Raw genomic sequence first — 17,908 nt, 5'->3', positions numbered from 1 at the left:
GGGTATGAACCCTGCAGGGTATAGGGGTATGGACCCCCCACGGTATAGGGGTATGGACCCCCGGTATAGGGGTGTGGACCCCCCCATGGTATAGGGGTATAGACCTCCCCCCACGGTATAGGGGTATGGACCACCCCCACGGTATAGGGGTATGGACCCCCCCCCACGGTATAGGGGTATGGACCCCCCCCCACGGTATAGGGGTATGGACCCCCCCCCACGGTATAGGGGTATGGACCCCCCCACGGTATAGGGGTATGGACACCCCCCCACAACGGTATAGGGGTATGGACACCCCCCCCCCCCACGGTGTAGGGGTATGTACCCCCCATGGTATAAGAGTATGGACCCCGCATGATATGGGGCAAATAAACGAAAAAGGAGAAAGCTACTTCGGTTTTCACCTAATTAACTCACAAACCTCCTGAGGAACGAGCCAATCGGCTCTAAACATTCCGGAACAGTTATGTAAGCAGAGGTACCGACGACTAATCCAGATGCTGTTTGACCAAACAATTGAGAATTTTTATAAACGCATTGCAGGAAGAGAGCGGGGAGATGAGTGGCCACCAGGAGAGAAGAATTGGTAGAGGTGCCTGAACAGGAGGGGCAGAATAGCTCCAGCAAGGGGAATATAACTGTATCGTAGAGGGGTATGCATAGAAAGAGAGACCTCATGGAATGGATGGGGATAGGAGCAGCCCTGGGAACCGCAGCTATGAATTCTTGGGACATAGAGGATTTTTGGGAGGACGATCAGGCTATGCACAAAGCATTGCACAGCTTGCTGAAAGATATGAATGAGGAACAAACGCAGTCTCTAAGTGAGCACACCATAACGCTCCAGTCAATTAATGAGGTCGTGACGGCACTCAGAAAAACTCAGGAAAAGGTTAACGACGTTATTTCGGAAAATGAGGAATCAGATAGTCAAGCTAAGGCGATAGCGTGCACGGTGTATGGAAATTTCTTCCTGACACAAGTACAGGAGGGTCTACAAGACATAGAACAGGGGAGGGTCCCCTTCTGGGTGTCTGATGACCAACTCCGCAGGTGGGTCTCTCCAATGTACCCTGGAATTGACTCTCCTCCTCTGTGTAAGATACGTGGATACGGGAGGGCGATGGTGGCCCGAGGACCGTGCCCTAGTAGCAATCACATGGATAACAGTCCCGGACTCTTCATTGGGGCAGCCCTCCAGTTGCCCAAATTGGAGAAGTCACAGGAATGGGAACTATTTACAGTGTCCTCGGTGGGAGTATTAGAGGGCGATGTACATTCGGATCATATTAAACTAGCCCTGACCTTGATAAGGAGAGTCGTAACTTGGAAGGCACCTAACACTGAATGTTGCCACCCGATTGGAGGAGCATTGGTTTGCTCCTGTGATGTAACCGAACCAGGGGAACCGGGATGTGGATTCACCTTAAACAAGGACGATCACCCGGCCTGTTCCATGAGTGTTGAAAAATGGGGCCACCCGAATCATAGGGTGGTATATGCCCCCAATGGCACAATCTATGGAGTAACCAATCGAAAAACGTATAAACATGGATTAAAGATATGCGTGTTCACAACCTCTAACCTCTGCTTCCACCCCACTGAGAAAACCATCATTGGGGAGGGTCAGTACTATCGGACGCACCAACACAATCCCACCGCCCTCCGAGTAAAAATCAAAAGAATCACTGCAGCCATTGAGGCAGCCCACACCTTCCGGCACCCAATTCCTCCACTCGAAATCTGAAGCAAATCTTGCAACGCAGAAATATCTGGTAACCGTGCAACAGGATAGAGCTAGTCAGATAGATGAGGAACTAGGAGCGGGACCCTGGTATGAGGCAACTTACAACCTGTCCCAAAATCCCTGGCTACGTCTAACACCAGTGATATTGTTAGTTGTACAGTCTTGTTTTGTCCTTATAATGCTGATGTATTGCTGTTACGTTTGGTGCCTGGCGAGAAGCCTGCGGGCTACCCAGGGCCAGATGGAAATGGTGCAATTACTGTACTCTGCGAGAGAAAATAAATTGTAACGCGAGAGGGAGATTTTATTTGCGCTGCCCAGTTGCCAATGAACATGCCTTCTCTTACTTTCAGTCAGTAAAGGCATGTGAGGGGGACATATAAGATGGCCATTGTGTTGGATTAACACGTGGAATGGCCACTATATTAAATTGGGAAACTGTTGCCAGGCTGACTGTTAATGAGAAGATGGGTCATGAGGCCCACTGACTAAACTGATCAAGTGAGATTAGCACACAATTGATCATCATGTTGCAGCCATGATAATTCAGGACATAAATATGAGGGTAGTGAGAGATCTGGGCACTGCAGTCAAGAACGAGTCCATGGTTGGTCACCAAGTTGAGGCACCCAGGGCAAGGTAAGCCTGACCAGTACTTGAATCTGGGGAGCATAAACGGGAACCCTTAATTTACTCCGTGTCTGTTGTGCTAAAATTGTGTTTATCCAACTCGAGTTAGAGAAATAAAAATGTTAACGGTTGATCTGAAATTGTGTGTATGTGTCTGTAATTCCCGGAGTCACGAACATTGTGACGTAAAGTAGTCACCTTCCTTTGGTCCTCCAGGCACTCTAAGACATGTTCTGGTGTGCATGGTTAAGACTGTGCGTTGAGTGGAGCGTTAAGTTCAAAAATGGTGTCTATCACTTTAAATCAACGTTGCACACTGATTGTACACATTTTCTCCCTACTTTACAAGCTGCCAGCATTCGGTCACTGTATCTGCGCTAATACCTTTACCAAGATGGCGTCCCGCGCAAGTCACACTAGAAATGTCCGTGTGCTTCCAAGACGCCATCTTGGCACTCCGGGAGACTGCATAGCTCCGAAACAACGGGCGCTACATGGCCCAATTCTAGTCCAAAGCCTCCTAAGGTATTGCTCCTTGGTCAATCCCAAACAGCTGTGATTAGTCGGTAACGGATCAGCCGCCTGTTAAACACTCTGCTTGATTTTCTTTTCAATTGACTATAAGGGAAAGGAAAATCGGACAGGGTGTATAATGAGCGCGTCATCCCCCCCCCCCCCGCCAGCTACTGCATGGTTTTGTGCTCCCCCCACCCCTGCTGAGACATATTTTCATACAAATGTCATATTATTATACTCTCATTTAGAAACACAGATGAGAGTTAAATAAGGTGCACCTTTCCTTTAAAGTAGGTATTACTGATATCCAGAAATTGTAATCGGAATTTTCCAATGGAGCTCATGGGCTTCTTTGAGAAGATTCATGCGGATAACATGTGTTCCAGGGCTTGCTAATCCATTACTGGATAACCAATTACTTTAAACTATAAACAGCAACAGAGTGTTAACCTTGAAAACAGAGTGCAAAGGGAGTTCGACATTTCTTCATCCTGCATTTCGCACTTATGCGCTCTCCAATTTTTCTCTCCTCTTCTGAAAGTATCTGTATGCAAACCTAGACTCTGATGATCAGAGTTTAACATTTCATAGGAACATAGCAACAGACATAAGCTATTCAACACCTCGAGCCTGTTCCAATCATGGCTGATCTGTGCCTCAAATCCAGGTGATATTGCTTCACATGTTGTCACTAGTCCAGGTGATATTGCTTCACATGTTGTCACTAGTCCAGGTGATATTGCTTAACATGTTGTTACAAGTCCAGGTGATATTGCTTAACATGTTGTAACTAGTCCAGGTGATATTGCTTAACATGTTGTTACTAGTCCAGGTGATATTGTTTAACATGTTGTCACTAGTCCAGGTGATATTGTTTAACATGTTGTCACTAGTCCAGGTGACATTGCTTCACATGTTGTTACTAGTCCAGGTGATATTGCTTAACATGTTGTTACTAGTCCAGGTGATATTGCTTAACATGTTGTCACTAGTCCAGGTGATATTGTTTAACATGTTGTTACTAGTCGAGGTGATATTGCTTAACATGTTGTCACTAGTCCAGGTGATATTGTTTAACATGTTGTCACTAGTCCAGGTGACATTGCTTCACATGTTGTTACTAGTCCAGGTGATATTGCTTAACATGTTGTCACTAGTCCAGGTGATATTGCTTAACATGTTGTCACTAGTCCAGGTGATATTGTTTAACATGTTGTTACTAGTCGAGGTGATATTGCTTAACATGTTGTCACTAGTCGAGGTGATATTGCTTAACATGCTGTCACTAGTCCAGGTGATATTGCTTAACATGTTGTCACTAGTCCAGGTGATATTGCTTAACATGTTGTCACTAGTCCAGGTGATATTGTTTAACATGTTGTTACTAGTCGAGGTGATATTGCTTAACATGTTGTCACTAGTCCAGGTGATATTGCTTAACATGCTGTCACTAGTCCAGGTGATATTGCTTAACATGTTGTCACTAGTCCAGGTGATATTGCTTAACATGTTGTCACTAGTCAAGGTGATATTGCTTAACATGTTGTTACTAGTCAAGGTGATATTGCTTAACATGTTGTTACTAGTCCAGGTGATATTGCTTAACATGTTGTTACTAGTCCAGGTGATATTGCTTAACATGTTGTCACTAGTCCAAGTGATATTGCTTAACATGTTGTCACTAGTCCAGGTGATATTGCTTAACATGTTGTCACTAGTCCAGGTGATATTGCTTAACATGTTGTCACTAGTCCAGGTGATATTGCTTAACATGTTGTTACTAGTCAAGGTGATATTGCTTAACATGTTGTTACTAGTCCAGATGATATTGCTTAACAAGTTGTTACTAGTCCAGGTGATATCGCTTAACATGTTGTCACCAGTCCAGGTGATATTGCTTAACATGTTGTCACTAGTCCAGGTGACATTGTTTAACATGTTGTTACTAGTCCAGATGATATTGCTTAACATGTTGTTACTAGTCCAGATGATATTGCTTAACATGTTGTCTGTAGTCCAGGTGACATTGTTTAACATGTACCCACTCCAACAAACCACCACTTCTGCCTGGGGAAGACTGTCTTTGGTCACTACATGTGGTACACTGTAAATACATTGGGAAGAATGTCTCTGTTCACTATTCCTAGTGTTCTTAGAAAAGCTTTCTGAATTCACAAGAAATAGCAAAATGCCCTCATTACCTTCATGATGTTTAGGATATTAATAAAAAGCAAACAAAGAAAATCTTTCATTTGAAGCAATCGCAGCCCTTAATGGAATATGCTGTTTATAACTGTTCTTCTCGTATGTGGCAGACAGCGTTCACATTCAGCCAGTCCCAGGTTTTATAATTTTACACATTGCGATCCCCTTCCTGTAGGACTTGGCTTAGCCAATCCCTGCCTTTACCTAATGGGCCAATCAGATTTCACAAAAGGAGCGACAGTTGAATACAACTCTTTTTAATTATATAGATTTCCTGTCCCAATAATGTCTCTAAAGGTCTCTTACAGTACAGTTAACATTCCTGTCCCAATACCGTCTCTAAAGGTCTCTTACAATACAGTTAACGTTCCTGTCCCAATACCGTCTCTAAAGGTCTCTTACAATACAGTTAACATTCCTGTCCCAATACCGTCTCTAAAGGTCTCTTACAATACAGTTAACGTTCCTGTCCCAATACCGTCTCTAAAGGTCTCTTACAATACAGTTAACGTTCCTGTCCCAATACCGTCTCTAAAGGTCTCTTACAATACAGTTAACATTCCTGTCCCAATACCGTCTCTAAAGGTCTCTTACAGTACAGTTAACATTCCTGTCCCAATACCGTCTCTAAAGGTCTCTTACAATACAGTTAACATTCCTGTCCCAATACCGTCTCTAAAGGTCTCTTACAATACAGTTAACGTTCCTGTCCCAATACCGTCTCTAAAGGTCTCTTACAGTACAGTTAACGTTCCTGTCCCAATACCTTCTCTAAAGGTCTCTTACAATACAGTTAACGTTCCTGTCCCAATACCGTCTCTAAAGGTCTCTTACAATACAGTTAACGTTCCTGTCCCAATACCGTCTCTAAAGGTCTCTTACAGTACAGTTAACGTTCCTGTCCCAATACCTTCTCTAAAGGTCTCTTACAATACAGTTAACGTTCCTGTCCCAATACCGTCTCTAAAGGTCTCTTACAGTACAGTTAACATTCCTGTCCCAATACCGTCTCTAAAGGTCTCTTACAATACAGTTAACGTTCCTGTCCCAATACCGTCTCTAAAGGTCTCTTACAATACAGTTAACGTTCCTGTCCCAATACCGTCTCTAAAGGTCTCTTACAATACAGTTAACGTTCCTGTCCCAATACCTTCTCTAAAGGTCTCTTACAATACAGTTAACGTTCCTGTCCCAATACCGTCTCTAAAGGTCTCTTACAATACAGTTAACATTCCTGTCCCAATACCGTCTCTAAAGGTCTCTTACAATACAGTTAACGTTCCTGTCCCAATACCTTCTCTAAAGGTCTCTTACAATACAGTTAACGTTCCTGTCCCAATACCGTGTCTAAAGGTCTCTTACAATACAGTTAACGTTCCTGTCCCAATACCTTCTCTAAAGGTCTCTTACAATACAGTTAACGTTCCTGTCCCAATACCTTCTCTAAAGGTCTCTTACAATACAGTTAACGTTCCTGTCCCAATACCGTGTCTAAAGGTCTCTTACAATACAGTTAACGTTCCTGTCCCAATACCTTCTCTAAAGGTCTCTTACAATACAGTTAACGTTCCTGTCCCAATACCTTCTCTAAAGGTCTCTTACAATACAGTTAACGTTCCTGTCCCAATACCTTCTCTAAAGGTCTCTTACAATACAGTTAACGTTCCTGTCCCAATACCGTGTCTAAAGGTCTCTTACAATACAGTTAACGTTCCTGTCCCAATACCGTCTCTAAAGGTCTCTTACAATACAGTTAACGTTCCTGTCCCAATACCTTCTCTAAAGGTCTCTTACAATACAGTTAACGTTCCTGTCCCAATACCTTCTCTAAAGGTCTCTTACAATACAGTTAACGTTCCTGTCCCAATACCGTCTCTAAAGGTCTCTTACAATACAGTTAACGTTCCTGTCCCAATACCTTCTCTAAAGGTCTCTTACAATACAGTTAACGTTCCTGTCCCAATACCGTCTCTAAAGGTCTCTTACAATACAGTTAACGTTCCTGTCCCAATACCGTCTCTAAAGGTCTCTTACAGTAGTTAACGTTCCTGTCCCAATACCGTCTCTAAAGGTCTCTTACAGTAGTTAACGTTCCTGTCCCAATACCGTCTCTAAAGGTCTCTTACAGTAGTTAACGTTCCTGTCCCAATACCGTCTCTAAAGGTCTCTTACAGTAGTTAACGTTCCTGTCCCAATACCGTCTCTAAAGGTCTCTTACAATACAGTTAACGTTCCTGTCCCAATACCGTCTCTAAAGGTCTCTTACAATACAGTTAACGTTCCTGTCCCAATACCTTCTCTAAAGGTCTCTTACAATACAGTTAACGTTCCTGTCCCAATACCGTCTCTAAAGGTCTCTTACAATACAGTTAACGTTCCTGTCCCAATACCGTCTCTAAAGGTCTCTTACAATACAGTTAACGTTCCTGTCCCAATACCGTCTCTAAAGGTCTCTTACAATACAGTTAACATTCCTGTCCCAATACCGTCTCTAAAGGTCTCTTACAATACAGTTAACGTTCCTGTCCCAATACCGTCTCTAAAGGTCTCTTACAATACAGTTAACGTTCCTGTCCCAATACCTTCTCTAAAGGTCTCTTACAATACAGTTAACGTTCCTGTCCCAATACCGTCTCTAAAGGTCTCTTACAATACAGTTAACGTTCCTGTCCCAATACCGTCTCTAAAGGTCTCTTACAATACAGTTAACGTTCCTGTCCCAATACCGTCTCTAAAGGTCTCTTACAATACAGTTAACGTTCCTGTCCCAATACCGTCTCTAAAGGTCTCTTACAATACAGTTAACGTTCCTGTCCCAATACCGTCTCTAAAGGTCTCTTACAATACAGTTAACGTTCCTGTCCCAATACCGTCTCTAAAGGTCTCTTACAATACAGTTAACATTCCTGTCCCAATACCTTCTCTAAAGGTCTCTTACAGTAGTTAACGTTCCTGTCCCAATACCGTCTCTAAAGGTCTCTTACAATACAGTTAACGTTCCTGTCCCAATACCGTCTCTAAAGGTCTCTTACAATACAGTTAACGTTCCTGTCCCAATACCGTCTCTAAAGGTCTCTTACAATACAGTTAACGTTCCTGTCCCAATACCGTCTCTAAAGGTCTCTTACAATACAGTTAACGTTCCTGTCCCAATACCTTCTCTAAAGGTCTCTTACAATACAGTTAACGTTCCTGTCCCAATACCGTCTCTAAAGGTCTCTTACAATACAGTTAACGTTCCTGTCCCAATACCGTCTCTAAAGGTCTCTTACAATACAGTTAACATTCCTGTCCCAATACCTTCTCTAAAGGTCTCTTACAGTAGTTAACGTTCCTGTCCCAATACCGTCTCTAAAGGTCTCTTACAATACAGTTAACATTCCTGTCCCAATACCTTCTCTAAAGGTCTCTTACAGTAGTTAATGCTGCTGTCCTAATACCTTCTCTAAAAGTCTCTTACAGTACAGTTAACGTTCCTGTCCTAATACCTTTTCTAAAGATCTCTAAAGTTAATGTTGCTGTCGCACTAGCTATAGTGCAGAAAAAGATGAATTTCAGCATATTCTCATACGGGCAGTCTTCCAAGGAATTCCACCGAGGTTAACCACACAAGTGCACAGTCCTTAGGCTTTGATTTAAGGTATTGTAACTACCTGGGTTCCATGTAGAGTGCTAACAAAGCACAGGACACTCGCAATGCAAATCATCCTCGATCAGGCTACGAATCAAGCCTCTCAATTGGGCATCTCTGCTCCTCTCTACATCTTCATTAATGGTCTTCAGATTTGAAGCCAATTCCTGTCCCATGTTTCACACACTTCAGCCTCAGAATTACTGTGTGCTTTATAAGTGTACAAATGCTTTACAGGGTCTACTGATCTCTATAAAATGCACAAGAGCTGTGATTCGCTACACAGTGTCTATTATTCACTATAATATATACAGGGTCTGTCATTCACTATAATATATACAGGGCCTGTCATTCACTATAATATATACAAGGTCTGTCATTCACTATAATATATACAAGGTCTGCCATTCACTATAATATATACAAGGTCTGCCATTCACTATAATATATACAGGGTCTGCCATTCACTATAATATATTTAATGTCTATTATTCACTATAATATATACAGGGTCTGTCATTCACTACAATATATACAGGGTCTGCCATTCACTATAATATATACAGTGTCTGCCATTCACTATAATATATACAGGGCCTGTCATTCACTATAATATACTTAATGTCTATTATTCACTATAATATATACAGGGTCTGTCATTCACTATAATATATACAGGGTCTGTCATTCACTATAATATATACAGGGCCTTTATTCATTATATTATACAGCCATCTAGTTGTGCAATACAGTTCCACATGAGGTGTCAGAAAAAGGAAATGTTAGGAACTGAAGTCAGAAGTAGAAAAAGGAAGTGGAATTTAATGGGAATAGCCTGTTGCACTGTTGTTGGATAGAACAATCCAGTTTATCATTCAAACAGCTCCTAAATCCTTTCCTTTTTCACAACTGCTAATAGTTCTCCCAGGATGAGAATAATATGTAGCAGTCCAGGTGTACTGATGCCTGAGGCATCACCAAATTTGGGCTATTCAGCTGCACAACCTACGATAGTGGGAGACTGTTTCACCGACAGCTACACTACACTGGAGAGAACTTTTTTTAGAATGCATTCTGAAAATTCAAAAAAATCATCCCCACTGGCTAGTTTTCATTTTAGTGTTACACAGATATACTACTTGTGTGTATCATATGTTTCTGTTGTGGGGTATAACCCCGCGTATATTATATTGCATCTTAACAGTTGAACCTCAAACTCTCAACAAGCCATTACCAGAAATTCGTCTTTTCCCAATTTGAGCTACAGTGGAGCTGCTATCAAGACCAAGAGAAATGTTTGTTAAAAAAAAGAGAAGTTATATTCTATGTTTGAAACACAAATGTCAGATTGGCTCTGAAATCATAGTATGACAAGGGAGTTAAGACGTCAGGTTGGGAGTTCAGTGCTCAATTAGCAGCTGGTGTTTATAACAGGCACACTTCATGTGAGAATATCAAACAGAAAAATCATGTGAGCCTCTCGAAATGCATCTTTGCATCACTTCCTTGTGGTATTATTTTAACAAAATGATGCACAGCTTCACAGGCTCTGCCCAAACGAGCTTTAAATGTCCTTTCCCATAATAGGCAATGCACTGGGCTGCCACTGACACCTGTCCCACATCACTTTTTTTTATTTCCCTTCTATTTGTGCTCAAGCAAATGAGCTGTTACTGGAACACTGAAAAACTGCCGAGGGAGACCACAAAGATCGTGTAAATGAAGAGTTTTCCTGGAAGCTCAGCACCCACTGTGGTCAATTCCAACCCCATGGTCACGGTATCGATCTCACTGTAACCAATGGACAGATTAAAACCTTATCTGGCCTTTAGACCCATCTTGAAGTCAAGGTCCCCACATTCTGCCGATTTATTTTAGCTAATAGCTGTGCAGTGACCCCTACTGGAAAGAACATCTGCACAGATATCAAGTGACAAATGAGTCAGGCTGGTCCGTCCCTGTGGTCGGAAAGCCTAGCAAAACACATTAAGGGTCCCACATGAAGAGGTGCCAGGCGGTCACAGGTGCCCATGGCACTGTACACCCAGCATGAGTCAGTCAGTGTCTGCAGGAGAAAAAAAAAGTGGGATGGGGGCAGGATTGATATCGCTGTGGCATTTTCTATAGTTTTATCTCCACTGCATCACAAACTCCATGACTATCAGGCACGGTCATGTACAGATCTTTTAGCAAGCATCAGATGCCACATCAGTTCCATGTCTAACAGCTACATTAACCATTGTCCCCAGTTTATATTTGCATCTCTCACACTGGAATATGATTTCCATCATTCTCACTCCAAGGTTTCATGGCACCACCAACAGGCATATGCTATCACTGCACCTGTTAGCAACCCTTAAGGCTTTTTTTTGGACAGCTGGGTGTCAAGACACAAGAAAACCCATAACAATGCTTAAAACTCCAAAAGCAAACCACTTAAGCCAAGAGAAATTGGATTCAGGTTTGCAAGAGCCCAGCTGAGGAACTCAAGTACTTCATTGGCTGTAAACTGCTTTGGGACATCTAGCAGTCATGAAAGGCACTATGTAAATGCAAGTCTTTCTTTCTCTCATACATGCAAGGGTGCTGCTGTTCATTGAACCAGCTATAACCACACAGCTTACCAGCATAGAGCACTGCTGAGCTTCCTTATAACAGGTTCTCACCATCAAGACCTATTTAGAAAACATTTCCACAACATTCACCTGAGGAAGGAGGAAGCCTCTGAAAGCTTGTGAATTTCAAATAAAATTGTTGGACTATAACTTGTTGTAAAATTGCTTACAATTATTTAGAAAACAACCACAATCAGCTTTCACATCTTTTTTATTCACATTGTTCTGCTCACCAATTAGATTTACTGTTTAAACAGTGCTGATGGCATGATCATGGGAAACAGGAGTTACTACAGTTGATATGACAGCATGCCCCTTAAGTGCCACAATGCTTCAGGCACTAGGGACACATCAGCTGCAGAGGCCCAAGGCCTACTCTGCATTCGATGCACTGTGATTGGAAAGCATCTGGTGTGCTAGGAGACATCACACCCACTGAGCAACGCAAACCAACAACTTCCATTTAACTTAGGGGTCCTCACAATGCAATACCTGAGCAGCAGCGCCTGTTAGTTTTTTAAAAAATTCTCAGCCAGCCCTCTCCTTGGTCTCTGCTGACCAGTTCCTGAAAGGGGGCAAGAAAAATGGGAACACTTCACAGGCAGCCAGCAGCCCAACTTTTTAACTATGACAATCCGAGTCGATCTCATGCTACTATCCATAAAAATGTAAACTAGCTAATGACTGTTTAACCCTCCTTAGAACCAAGGTTAAGAAATCCAATAAGCAGTCAACAGTTTTTAGGAGCTGAGTTTACAGAAAAGCCAAATTCTACCCTCATTGAACATCTACAGGCAGGAGTCACTGGTCAGCTAGAGGTGGGAACGCCTGGTTGCTTTTGCCCTCATGCCCAGGAACTGTAGCACCTCAGACACCACCAAAGTTGAGATCAGCTCAGAACAGAAAGAACCTGGCTGTGTACTAAATAACTGGTAGTGACCCCTCAGCTGTACCACTTCATACCCATCTCCAATCTGAATGCCTGTTAACTAATCCCTCATTTCTGTTTGTCAATAAATATGACTTGACAGCTACCAGATTGTCACAAAACACATGGAGACATCGACCTGAAACTTTTATCTCCAGATGCTTGCCTGACCTGCTGAGCGTTTTCAGCATTTTGTTATTTCACATGATTTCTGGCATCTCCAGCATTTTGCTTTTGTCACACAACTGCTTAGGGAAGGGCATCTGTCACACCTACATGTAACTCCAGTCACACCATACGGTTGACTCAATGCCCTCAAGTAGCCTAGCAATCCAAGGCCAACTATTGGCTTCAAGGCAATTAAGGATGGGACATGAATACAGCCTTTCCATCCATTCTGCTAGATTTGCTCTTGTAGCATATTCCCTGTGACATACATCATTTTATTTCAGGTTCTAACTTCATGGTCATGAGGACTAGGCTCTCCTAGAGCATGTGCTCTACATGTAGGATTGAGCCAGACCTGGAAGGTGCCAGGTTTGATCCTTGAACTACACACACCAATCTCATCCAGAGGTGCTGCAACTGGCTTCAGCTCCCCCAGCTGGGGAGTGGAAATCTCCGTTCTGATCAAGCACCTGCTGAAGCTGGTCACGGTTTGACTCAATACCTAAATTTGTTTTCCATTTGCACTTATTTCACTTAGATTTACCTGTTTTGAGTCTAGTATTGCAGGCCAAGGAGTCTGGGCTCTCAGGTCACACAGCACCCTGGGCCACAGCCTATACATGCAGGACAAGAGCTCAGTCTGGACATTGAAATTAAAATCTTAAGCTTCATGGCTGCTAACAGAAATTTATAAATTGGTTTCTGTCAACTGAATAGCAAGACACCAAATGCTGCAAAATATTTTATTTTAAAATGTACATAACAGCACGGAGCACTCAGTAGAGGCGCTGAGGCTTGCCCATACTGCTCTTGATGTATAGGGCACGCACGTTCTGCCAGTTTTTCTTCAGCAGTGACACCAAGAAGTTGATGGCCAAGTGAATGTTGTAGACCAGTTCCTCTTCAGTCATTTTAATGTGGCCCACTGCAACTGCCAGGCACAGCACCTGGAGAAAACAAAGACAGTCAAACTCCACATCTGCACTTCAAACACCTGACAGGGACTGCTCAATTCCCAAGACACCCACTCAGCCCCACTGAAGGTGTTTTTAATATTGAAGATAAAGTCCAGGCAAACGGTCATTACCCCTTTACACTGGAAAAGTGCTCTCAACTGGTGCACTGCATATTTGCTGCAGACAGCACACCATCAATATGAAGTTATAAAATCCAATTCAGTTCTCTAAGTTGGGAAACTAGTTAGCATTAAGTCTCAGTGAAGTCCCCAAACTCCACATCATTGCTTCCATTTCAGAAATATTCCTCCCCCCCAATCTCTGCTGAAGGCATTGACTCAACCTTGGGGCTGTTCCATTGCCACTTACAACCCTCCATCAAGCTCAAACCCATTCTTCGTCTGTGAACAGCACTGGCATCCAATCTGATAAAGGGATCCACCATAGCCACGTTCAACCTCTCCACAACATCCACAAATTCCAGTAGCGTGAACCGCAACCCCCGAGATCAGCTAATTCACAGACTCGGGACTACTCACCAGTACATTTACTGTTATTGGGCGTTCCAATTCGTTACCAGTAAAACCTAATATATACAGTTCACATTTTCTATAGCAATGAAACCCAAGGTCGTCTTAGTCTGTATGGATCATTCACAGCCATCAGCTGAAACTTCTTTCAATGTTGTTAATCCCTCATTAGAAGCCCAGGTAGTGATTTGAATCCTGATCAGTTGAGATTCCTATGACTGTTTCCACTAAGTTATGTGCAAGCAACTTGATTTCAACAACTGCCAAGATTTAATACACACCTTTTTCATCTGGAACTTGATGGTTGATTTGACTTCATCCACTTTGGTTATCATGTTCTCATTGTGAGTGAGGAGGGAGGGGAATTTACCAGCCTTGTTCAGACCAGGACCCAGAATACGAGGAATCTGCTTAATAAGGGACTCTGAGGCAAGGAAAGCATCGTACTTCTTTGCTGCAAAGGAAAGTATTCTGAATCAAACAGTGTTCATCTACATAGATGTACCAACTGTGTACAACCATCACCAGTGCTTTGATCAAATGACACTGCTCTGCAAACAGAAATAATGCACAGCATCTGAAGAGATGGGCTGTAGACATTTTGTCAGAACTTGAGCTAAAAGATCTGCTATGCATTTAGTTTGTATTCCATTTTTTTATCCCTGTTGCGTAGATAGACAGCTGCATGGAGCAGCAACACTGTCATTCTTAAACTATAGATTTAGGGCACTGATTAAAAACTAAACATCTCACTGAGCCTTTTTGTGTTTAGGAGCATCTGGGTTGGGAACTGGGTCTTTTTCCAATCTATCTCCTACATCAAACTCTGCCAGGTTAAACATACAAGTCACCAGCTCCAGGGAATTAGGTACTCAATTTCAGCAAAGGATTTCAGCTGAGTCATGGATTGTGTGAAATTCAACCCCTCCCCCTCCCAAGAGCCACATCAATATAGTTTAGAATGACTGAAGAAAAAATAATTCTACCCAGTGTATCCAGGTCCATTTTTTTTTAAGAGCAGACTGGGTGTTCCTTGCAGTTGACATTACCACTCAGTAGCTACAGATTAGATGCAGGATAGTCATTTTGTAGGCTGTGGTCAGACTACTAGGACCAATCTTACAATCCCAGATGACCTAGCTCAGCACTTGCTGGGCCTGCCTCCTGGATAGGAAGGTCCACCACAAGTAGACCAATACTTGACATCTGTGACCAGGTGCAGCCCTTTCCACAACATGCACATGGCTGCAATACATGGAACATATGCCAATCAAAGCAGGTGATGTTTGGCCTCTGCTTGGAAGGGATTTTGTGGGGGGGGGGGGGGGGGGGAAGAGAATACCAAGCAGTCAGGAACCCCCTTCTTGCAAACATAAATCCACCTATTGTCCATGAAGGGCAACAACCCCAACACCAGTGGCCACTGGTTTAAATGGTCTCCTCCAACCATCTGAAGGCTTAACTAATCCCTAAAAACCAAGACCAAACGAGCTGTTTCAACCCTGATGATCTGCATTGCTTCCCACGCAAGCATTCATACCATGAAATTTGGATTTAACAATGCACTCCTCCAGTAAGTAACAATCAAAATGTGCAATGGCTTCATAAATATACACCATTAAAATTGCCTCTATCAGAATGTACTCTCGTCAGAATCCAAATATTAATAAAGTTCCCTCTGTTCTGCCACGAAGACTTTAGTGCAGATTACTCAATACGGAACGACTTCGAGCCAAGTTTAAAGAAAGCAGGGGCAAACCCAGTATCACCAATTCCTACAAGTGACGACCATTCTGAGTACTTCAGGGATGTTTCAACTCCCTAAAGAGATGCGAGAGATTACCTGCAGCCGCAGACCGTGCCGGTATAAACACTCTCAAACTCACCAAGTTTCTTGACCATCTTCTTATTTTTGTTCAGCTTCTTCAGAGCCTCGATGTCCATGTGAGGGATATCAGCAGCCTTCGCCTCATCACAGTGCTGCTGGTCTCCCAGCACGCAGATGGAAAACTTGGGCCGAGGGGCGCTCTTTAGCCTAGATACACAACGGCAGAGAGTCAGAGGCCGAGAAGTCGGCTGGAACAAAGAGATCATTCCGGGAAAACTTTTGTAAACGCCTTACCCTCGCTGCTGGCTTCTCAAGTGCCTTATCCACCAGCAACTTACTCCTTACAAATGGTCGGCAGGATCGGCAATATTGCCTCACCTTGCCTCCCCTCATGTTTTAAGACCCAGGGTAGGGGTCCGTCCAAACCCAATACAGAGCTGGACTACCCACGTTTATCAGTACTACAAGCTGTGCAGAAATAACATTTATTTAAACAGGCTAATCCAATTCCTATTCTACAGCTTGTGCACTGAGAACTGGGTTAAGCAACAAGAAGTCGAACCTGACAGTGCCAGAGAAACGCTTATCCTTCTGAGGGTCATAGTTCTTCAGACTGATCTGCAGCTCCACAGTCTCCAGGAACCTAAACAGAAAGATATTTCCTGTCAGTTGTACAGAACAAGCATAACATCAGCCTACCATAAATACATTCAAACCTCCATGGTTACTACAGGCTTTTAGCGTTATTTGTTCTTGCGATGTGACATGTTAGTATCTATTGGCCATCCCAAGTTGCCGTGAAGCTATTAAGACTCAGCTGCAAAGTATGGACTGGAATCGCATGAACGCAAGGTCACGTGCACCAGTCATCAGATTTGCAATTAGTAAAGTTGACTGGCTGAGGTGTAAATAGAACTCCTGGTTGGTTCTGGGCTCTGACATTTAGTTGACCATTCGCACATGCACAAAACTAGGAGGAAATCACAAGAATGGAAATCAATAAGCTTCCTGTTTGAGAAACCCTCCAGCACAGAAACAGCGCACACAAGCTGTTTGCACAATAACCAGGAGCCAGAGCCCACCCGTGTAAATACCTTTCAGAAAAGGAATACTTGCAAATTGCCTCCAAAATATTTCCACCACAGAAAATCATTTTGCATAAAAATCTGACCGAAGATTGAAATGTGTACTTAGTAATCAGGATATTGGTATTAATTTGAGAAACACTCAACCACACACCACTTCCAAAATGTTTCATGATAGACTGTTTGTGAAGCACATTGCCTGGTCTACTTATACCAGATACACTCAGCCTTTTCCCATCCAAACAGCACCATGATTGCCCATGTTGCATCAACACACATTACACGTCTACATAAGAGGATGACACGACTTACTTGCGAAGCTTCTGTTGGGATCCCTGAAGGACCTCCCGGACAGCTTCATACAGGGTATCTCGAGAGACTTTGCTGCTGCATTACACAAAGAAAAACACCAATTAAATTCTCAAGCAACAAATTCATCTATCCAATCCCCCAAAATAAGCTCAGCAATTTCACTGGGGGAATTTTGGGGGGGGGGGGGGGGGGGGAAGAGAGAGAAGTCAGTGCTGTGCACCAGGCTTTATCGGTTGGGTCAAGAAATCAGAAATTTATGGTATAGGAGGCGGACATTCGGCCCATCATGTACATGCCAGCCGAAAAAGCTGTCCAGCTTAATCCCGCTTTCCAGCACTTGGTCCATAATCCTGTAGGTTACGGCATTTCAAGTGAACATCCAAGTGCTTTAAATGAGGTGAGGGTTTCTGCCTCTACCACCCTTTCAGGCAGTGAGTTCCAGACCCACACCATCACCCACGGTGAAAAAATCTCAGCTCCCCTCTAATCCTTCGACCAATTACTTTAAATCTATGCCCACTGGTCACTGACCCCTCTGCTGCGGGTCACCATTGACCAGAAACTTAACTGGACCAGCCATATAAATACTGTGGCTGCAAGAGCAGGTCAGAGGCTGGGTATTCTGCAGCAAGTGACTCACCTCCTGACTCCCCAAAGCCTTTCCACCATCTAACAAGGCACAAGTCAGGAGTGTGATGGAATACTCTCCACTTGCCTGGATGAGTGCAGCTCCAACACCACAAGCTCGACACCATCC

At 43.2% G+C, this 17,908-nt stretch overlaps 1 protein-coding gene across 2 annotated transcripts in view; it reads right to left on the bottom strand.

Moving 5' to 3' along the window:
* Window positions 1-13,169: 13,169 nt before the first annotated feature.
* The window catches only part of rpl10a (ribosomal protein L10a), a 142,407-nt gene continuing 137,668 nt past the window's right edge, over window positions 13,170-17,908 (bottom strand). The window contains exons 2-6 of one of the 2 annotated variants that reach the window (XM_068007276.1): window positions 17,152-17,228; window positions 16,317-16,397; window positions 15,813-15,961; window positions 14,208-14,380; window positions 13,170-13,387 (exon numbers count right to left, since the gene is read on the bottom strand). In XM_068007276.1, the coding sequence (XP_067863377.1) occupies window positions 13,217-13,387; window positions 14,208-14,380; window positions 15,813-15,961; window positions 16,317-16,397; window positions 17,152-17,228 (651 nt within the window). In that variant the 3' untranslated portion in view covers window positions 13,170-13,216. The remainder of the gene's footprint in view (window positions 13,388-14,207; window positions 14,381-15,812; window positions 15,962-16,316; window positions 16,398-17,151; window positions 17,229-17,908) is intronic. The other variant, XM_068007275.1, reaches the window with a different exon arrangement.

The sequence above is a fragment of the Heptranchias perlo genome, chromosome 27 (assembly GCF_035084215.1).
Source record: "Heptranchias perlo isolate sHepPer1 chromosome 27, sHepPer1.hap1, whole genome shotgun sequence".
NCBI lineage: Eukaryota > Metazoa > Chordata > Chondrichthyes > Hexanchiformes > Hexanchidae > Heptranchias > Heptranchias perlo.
Note: the sequence above shows the minus strand (reverse complement) of the source record. Positions and strands in the feature narration are given on the sequence as shown.